The sequence below is a fragment of the Gouania willdenowi genome, chromosome 6 (assembly GCF_900634775.1).
Source record: "Gouania willdenowi chromosome 6, fGouWil2.1, whole genome shotgun sequence".
In the NCBI taxonomy this organism is placed as follows: Eukaryota; Metazoa; Chordata; class Actinopteri; order Blenniiformes; family Gobiesocidae; genus Gouania; species Gouania willdenowi.
The window spans coordinates 41,928,646-41,936,813 of NC_041049.1; the positions used below are offsets into that span (position 1 = coordinate 41,928,646).

Here is an 8,168-nt window from a genome sequence, read left to right on the forward strand (position 1 = left end):
GAGAAGCTAACAAGAGGGACCTTAGGGCATTAGGATACTAGCGCAGTCACAAGCATTGACCTAGTAAGAAGAATTACAGATGGGTGAATTTGTATTTCCATCAATAAAACAATGGAAAACCAAGAAGATCACTCAGAGAATCAAACCTTCGCCAGGCTCCAAATCTCCTCTTTACCAGATACATCTGGATCAGTGATCCTGATCATGGTACCATTGATTATTTAAAGGCTTGGAAGAAATTCCAATCCCCATTAACAACCTTAAAAAGGTTCGAATGTGTGGGCACCCCATTATCTTTTTTTTAGAAAAAATCATGATGAAAAAGGCCATCCGGAGTCAAACTGAGTCAAATTTTCAACTAATTTCAAACTAATATATTCTTTTTTGAGATTTCACCAGGCATTTTTTTCTATTTTGGAAACTGATCCAGAATAAGTATATTGAGTTGGATCATTGGTTAAGGTTTCGTCAAAATCCTATCAGTACTTTTGATGTTATCCTGCTAATAACAAAAAGAATAACCAAAAAAATAAATAAACGGCAGTGAAAGTATGACCTACCTGGTAGATATAATATTGGAATATTTTGTATGGTTTATGGCCGTTGAAGTTGATACAACTAGCAGCCATAAAAAGTGCGGTCAAAGAAAAGTAACATCAGCTCATTTACTTCAATGCAACATAGAGTCAAACTTAAAGCACCAGACTGACTCAGCTCCAAGAGATAAAAAAGTATCCACCTCAGAGAATAAACTCCTATTAGTCCTGCTGATGTTGTCCTGTAAGAAGTAAGCTTTGAGGAACTCTTAACACACTGACCACGATACTCTTAAAATCCTTTCCACTGAGGAGAGGGAGGAGGATGAAAAGCGATGTGTCGTTGAGAGTTTGGAAGTGTCACGCTCAGTAAAAGCTTTGTAAAACAACCAGTAGCCTCTTATGAAGTCAAAAGCACAGCCAGCGACACGCTGTGCCAGAAAAATAATAGTAGTCTGCTCTTTGTCAACCCACACATACTGTAACAAGGAGGAACATTCTGTTTCGCCAAAGCAAAGAAAAGCCATTGCAATCTGGTGTTGACGAATGTTCAGTCGTGTACTGATTCCACATTAACAAATAAAATGAAATTTGGTTTACCCCTGTAATCATGCTTTCATTTCAGTTTTCAAGATTTTTTTTTTTTTCTAGCACCATAAATTTTTCTTTGTGATCAGAATGTCGGACTAAATTCATAATGTCGGACCAAATCCAAGTACTCATCTATTCTTGTTTTTCACAATATAGGATGGCAGATCTTGTCAAAACACCATGCTCTACAATTATTGGATGGCTGATAATTATTTTCCCCTTCATCCTCATACACTCTCAGCAGGAAAGCTTTAGCAGAGGAGCATAACCTGTTTTAAATAGTCAGTAACCTGCAGGGGCCAATAGGATCTGTCCTAATCTGTTACAAACTAGAGCAGTGGTTCTCAACCCATTAAGCCCGTGGCCTAAAAATAAAATTTCCAGAGACCAGGGACCCCCACTGTACCTGAAGGTGGTTGAACACAGACATGAACATTGAAGAACAGTCACGTGGAGACAGGACCATCTATAAGGGGGAATAAAGGGGAGAGATTTTTGGGGTCCATCCATAAAGTCAGCAACATGATGGTCCATTGTTCTATGAATCTGTGATAACCACTTTTATTTACTGATATGAATAATATCCACTGTTATCCAGGAAGTTTAATATTATTTAGGCCATAGTAGTCATTTTACAGATGTAAATCCTAATCCTAATCAGAAATAGAATGGGTTAAAAGTGACCAAAAATGGTGAAAAAGGTGTTGAAATGGGATGTTAAAAACCACAGAAATTACTTAAAAGTTGCAAATTAAGTGGGCAAAAACAAAGAGATTGTCAAAATGTCAATATTGGCTTGAAAGTGTTTCAGAATGTGGGAACCGGGGTTGGGGTAATGTAATTTAAAAAGTAGGAACAATTCATTTAAACTGACAAATAAGGGCATGAAAAATCATGAATGTGGTTAAATTGGCAAAAATGAGCATAAAATATGGTGAAAAAAGGTTCAAAGTGACAATAATGGGTGAACGTATGCAACATTAGGTGAAAAAAGCGATGGAAAGGGTTTATAAGTGCCGAAAATGTCTTGAAAATTGAAAAAATGTGCAGACAAATAATTGGAATTTGATGGAGAAGTGGCAGAAACTGGAGTAATGTACCAAAAACGCATTAAAAGGAATCAAAATATGGCAAGAAAAAGTGACGAATCAGATTAGAATGTGGCACGTTTGATGTAATTACAGAAAAAGGGAAAGATAAGCAAAAATGGGCTCAAATTGTTCAGAAAATATTGTTAGTCTTTGAAGGCATCAGGCGACCCTCTCCCAATGTCACAGGACTGCAAATGGGGTGCTGACCCCAAGATTAAGAACCCCTGAACTAGATGAGATGCTGCATGTTGGTATAACTGGCACAATGAGGTTCCAGGTAAGGTGTTTATGCCACAAAAATAATACACATATTTTAATATTTTCAACTGTTTCAGTAAATAACAGATGTGTATCTGTCTTTTTTTGTGAAACAGGGCAGAAAAAGGCTTTATTTTAAGTTAGGCCATTAGTTGTTCTACCAAAGAAGATGTAAGATAATGTTTTTATTATGATCTCAAGCTTGAGGATGAACAAGGAAAAGAAACCCACAAACTGTCAAACTGTGGGATACATGTATTTTTCCTCATCACAGCAACTGAGAAATCAATGTACACAACTAAGCTGAGGCATCAAAGAGCAACAGCTTTTCTGATCTGCATAGAGCCCCACTGTGGGGTATAATGCAGCATTGTACACCAGTTACTTAAAGACCCATTCATGCAGACACTAAGTAAATGCATAGGACCATAAAATGGAGCTTTTTGGGGGTAGAATACAACTTACAACACTGCCTTTACGCTAAAATACATAAAAAATGAAAAAAAGAGCCATAGAGTAGAAAGAACACATCAGATGAACGTTTTTCTGATTAGAGAATTACAAACCAAAGGTTTTTATTTTTCATAGCCGCATTTGTCTTTCCATAAAAAGTGTTGCTAAAAATAAGATGCTAAAAGTAATGAAAAAAACACAAGTAAATGTTTTAATGGAATTCATGGAAAAGCCCAAATATCAGACATTCATCATGATTTAGCTCCATTGAGTTTTTGTTTTTTTCTTCCTTAAAAGCAAAACCCCGTACCACTGCACCACATGTCTATTCTGGTGAAAAAATTAGCATTGGAATGAGCCCTTGCAAAGACGAGTCAGGCAACTGCTGTAATGCATTACTAAATTAGCCCTAACACTACACAAGCCATTAAGAAGCATGTCAAAAAACCCAAGGGTTAAGAAACATGTAGCCAAAGAACAAACAAACATATTTGCAATCACTGTTGTTCACTATCATTTCACCTTTGCCGGTTGAGAGAAGAGTGGGAAATGTTGAGCACAAGAAAAAAAATAAGCATGTTAAGATACACAAAGAGCTAAGAAGCCATGGTACTGTCAAACAAACGCAGCAGGGCTCCGGCAAACACAGGGTTAAAACCCTAGCTGCAGATTCACTGCAGTTCAAAAGCATTTGGCTGATAGCTACTGAACAGCACAATCTATCAGTGCCATTATGCCGCTATTGGACAAATATTTCCATCTATCTAGATTTTGTCTGTGTCTTTTGTGTTCTTTAATGAGAAAATGCCATCTTATTGCATATATGATTTGGCACGATAAAAACCTGGAGCAGAGGTTGTAAGAAGATTCTGGTGCCTTTACAAAGGGCTTCTTTTTGTTTTTTTCTTAAAACTATTTTAAATAAGGACCAAACAAACTAAATATCTCTTTTCTTTTACTACAACAGTAAATTACATTTTCTGTATTCATTCAACAAAAAGAAACAATTCAGTGTAATCATTTTAAATAGAAGTCAACAGTTATTAGAAAATAGTTTCAACTTTCTTTTCTAATATAGTTTGCATGTTTTATCACTGCTTTCAGTAGTTTCATGTATATATTTATATATTTTCAATATCTATATACTTATCTATAGGCATGTACAAGAAAACAAAACAAAAAAACAACAAAAAAACAAATGTCTGTTTTGCACGTCTGTACAAAAGAAAGTTACCGTGTTGTTCTTTGTGCATTCTATTGCATGGACTGGTCAGCAGAGAAAAGAGCAGATGTTTAGGACGAGTCAAAGATAGATCCAAAGGAAACATGACTCAGATTTGGGTCTCTTGAACTTTCTCCTTGCCATGAGAGGTCTTTACCGCGTAGGGATCAGTTATGGTGCTGATGTGGCTGTGATGCTGTCTGACCGAGCGATGAAGGGAGGAGTTGTTGAGGGTCCAGTGAGCTCCATAGGCCCCTTGCCGAGCCGACGAGGAGGAGGACACATAACCAGGTTTAAAGGCGCTGCTGTTGTGTTCCACCAAAGTTGGCAGTATCAACCCTGTGTCATCAGAACCACTAGATCCAGATGTGGGCGGAGGAACAGGTTGAACTTCTTCATCCATTTGTATGATTTCAATGATTCTGGCCGCTGCCACTGTGCTCCTCTGTTGATGTCTCTTACGCAACTTGTAGAACGCGATTAACATGGCAGCTGCCAGCAAAGTAACAGCGACAAAACATCCAATGATAATTTTAGTGGTTTTCATCACCTCATCCAGACTTGCTGCTGGCCCACTAGGGATTCTGGCAGTGGGAAGTGACACCTGCCGTGGAGTCTGAGTGTTTTGAAACAGAACAGTTGGTGTAGAGATGAAGACAGGTTGAAAGACAGAGGGTGAGGCAGGAACAGTAGGCTTGGGTTTGGGCGTCTCCTCTTCTGTGGGCTCCAATACTTCCACTGTTACAGTGGTGAAGTAGGAAAGATTGGATGTGTTCAGCTCCGCATTACTGACGTTAAGGTAGGCTGAGGCATTAGAGTTTCCCGCCATATTGCTCACCATGCAGGTGTAGACCCCTGTGTCTGATGGGAGAACATTGGAAAAGTTAAGTGTTCCATCGTTGAGGACTGATATCCTTGGATGAGCTGAGCCATGGGACAGTACCGTCCCATTGGGAAGAAGCCATCTCACCGAGCTCATAGCAGCTGTGCGACACTTCAACTCAGCCACCCGGGCTGCGGAGATGTTCAAGTCCCTGGGCGCATCTAGAATAAATGGCGCTGAACACTGAAACGTTGTTTGATCAACTTCTACCAGGTATCGTCCTCTCATGTGGACCGGGGTGTGGCAGCGCCCACAGCATGTGGAATTAGTGGGAATGTATTCTCTGAGCCACCAGGAGAGCCACACAACATCACAGTCACAGCACCAAGGGTTGTGGTGTAGATGGAGCTCCACGAGGTATTGAAGAGGCGTGAAGAGGTTATGAGGAAGGGAGGACAAGTTATTGTGAGCTAGGTTGAGCTCTACTAGGGCTGTGATGTCATCAAATGCATTCCTCTCAATGGTAGTGATGGCAGAATTCATAATCCAGAGTTTACGTAAATTCTTGAGCCCCCGAAAGGCCCAAGGTTTCAGTTCAGGGAAAACATTTTCAGAAATCTCTAATTCCTCCAGTCCCAGCAAGGGGGAGAGATGAGGAAACTCTCTCAAATTGCACATCCCTAAGTTCAGGTACTTGAGATTTTGAAGACCCTCAAAAGCCCCATCAGAGATATACTCCAGCTTTCTCAACTCTCCAAGGTCCAGTCTCATGAGAGAGGGAACCCGGTTGAAGGCATACGATGGGATACTCTCAATAGGATTGTTTCTAAGCCACAATTCTCTTAACTTGGACAGATACTCAAAAGCGCCACTTGGAATGACTGTCAATCTGTTGTCAAACAGCTCCAGTGTATTGAGACTCGTCAGACCATTAAAAGCCCCCACTTCAATTTGTCTGATTGCATTCCGGCCCAGCTGTAGTACCTCCAGGTGATGCAAGTGTCTGAACGTGTCGGCCTGAATGGTCTCAATGCTGTTTTCCATCAGATTCAAGTATCTGGTGTTCGCTGGGATGTTCGGAGGAACCTTAATCAGGCCTCGCCGGGTACACACCACCTTGCTGAGCTGGTTGGTGCATGAGCACATACCCGGACAGTTCTGTGGGTTGACTGACCCCAACTCAGGGCCTATGGACTGGCACATGGTTAGGGCAGGCACCATGAGGGAAAGCACAACAAGCAGGGCTGCGTTCCAGGTAGGCTGCACACTAACCTGGCCCAGAGGACTCATGGTGTAGAGGGCTCATTATTCTGCATTGTGGGTGGAGACAGGACACGCCAAAGGACAGACCACTCTAGCCTGGCTGGAGCAACTCAAGGCTCCAAAGTTCCATCGATGGTGCAGGGAGATGCTGCATCAAAAAAAATTGTGAGGGAGCAAAGAAAAGGAGGGACACAACGAGAAAGGTTAAAAACAAACACAGTGATGTGAAAATAAAGGTTAACTAATAGTTTCGATGACATACCTCATGAGTTTCCCTGAAGTGTCTCTTTTTTCCTTTTTTCAAATGTTAAATGCAAAAGTCATGCATCACCATTTGTTCATAATTCACTTCCATTAAGTGACATGAGACAGTTTCTTGATTCCAATTTCTGATAAAGTGACATGGCATCCTATTAGCCAAGGGTACAAAATGGCTCCTGATATAAAAAATTGAGAAACACTCACAGCGAGAGGTAAGGCCATGAAGACTGAGGAGGTACCTGGGTTCCTCTGGCCCCCATTAACTTTTCCCCCACAAGGTAAAAGACTCCATAACCCAGCTCCAGTTTGAAGAGATCACAAGGATCCATAGTCCAGCTAAGCACAACAGAAGAGGAGAAAAGAAGAAGTGGCAAACTAAAATTAATGAGGGAAAAAAAATCCTTCCTTCTGACGATTCCTGACGGATGTGCCGGCACGTCGGCTGCTCGCCTGTTTGGGTGAGAGACCACTCTCACTGTGACTTTGCCAAGGGCTTGTCGGTCGCTGATTAGCCCTGTTGTGACAGAGACTGAGAGGCAGAAAAAGGCTGAAGAACTCCCAGCATAGTCATCCCCTTTCCTCTCCTCCTCTGTGTGCCTCCTGCTTCCTCCCAATGTTGGGCTGGCCCGGGTCGGAGCAGCTGCAAGCTGCCGTGTGCACAGTTAGCAGTAATCCGTCTATTCCTCCTGGGGGAGGGAGGGGGGTTGGGTTGGGGGTGGTGGGAGAGATGGTGGCAGTGTGCAGGGGGCGGAGAAGGGGATGCGCTGCTCTGCTGAAGCTTTGCAAAAGGCTGTCGGAGGAGAAAGAGTGCGCTTGTCCTCTTTCACGACAAGAAAAAAATAAAAGCGAGGATGCTGAGGGGATAATTGTGGAAGTGATCTCCGGATCTTTATCCATAAAGAAACGAAACAGTGTTGAAGAAGAGTCCTTTCCTTACTTTTGGTGTCCTTCAGGCTGATCCCCTCAGGCTCGCTTGGTTGTTAGTTTTTTTTTTCTCCAGATCTGAGGTAGTAAGTTGTGGCAGTTAGCTATGTGTGTGGCTGTCAGACTTGCGGATGGCTGGTGGACTACTGCAGTAGCCAGTGTAGAACAGAGAGAGAGAGAGAGAGAGAGAGAGAAGGAGAGGAAAAGTGAGGGAGAGGAGTACTAGGGAGAGCTTGAAAGAGGAGGACAGAGCGTAGCACTGACAGATCAAGAGCAATAGAAAGATAGAGAGTATGAAGGAGAGTGTGTGAGAGCGGGAGATGGAGCGGCACGCGAGCACTCTAACAGGCAGCCCACCGTCACAGAAAACAGCAGGAGCAGCATTCTAATCCACGTCTCCTCTTCTTGCTTATTTTCCAATCTCACTCTTTTCTCTATATTACCCCCCCACCCCGATGTGTCGGTGTTGCAGGCAGCCAAGATGCTCGCTCTGCCCCCTCCCTTTGTCCTTCAGTGGGAACGTGAATGTACTGCTGACGCACTCCTCTCAGCTGCTCAGCCAGCCTCAGAGCAGTGCATTGGTTTGATGCAGTGTTCCTGTGTATGAGCACATGCAACGTCCCATCCTTCCTTTCATCCATCCTTCATTTTTGCTTTTTGTATAACTTTGATCCCTTAACTTGCTTTTGTTGTCTTATTGTTCTCGCATTTATATTTCTGTTTCCACCACTTACTTGATCGTCTTA

General features: G+C 42.2%; 1 protein-coding gene across 1 annotated transcript; it reads right to left on the reverse strand.

Moving 5' to 3' along the window:
• Positions 1 to 3,017: 3,017 nt before the first annotated feature.
• Positions 3,018 to 7,897, reverse strand: lrrc4.2 (leucine rich repeat containing 4.2). The gene is made up of 2 exons (XM_028450388.1): positions 6,500 to 7,897; positions 3,018 to 6,385 (listed from the first exon to the last, which is right to left on the reverse strand). Exon 2 carries the CDS (start codon positions 6,262 to 6,264, stop codon positions 4,261 to 4,263), a length of 2,004 nt encoding a protein of 667 aa, XP_028306189.1. The 5' UTR covers positions 6,265 to 6,385; positions 6,500 to 7,897; the 3' UTR covers positions 3,018 to 4,260.
• Between the last annotated feature and the right edge of the window lie 271 nt (positions 7,898 to 8,168).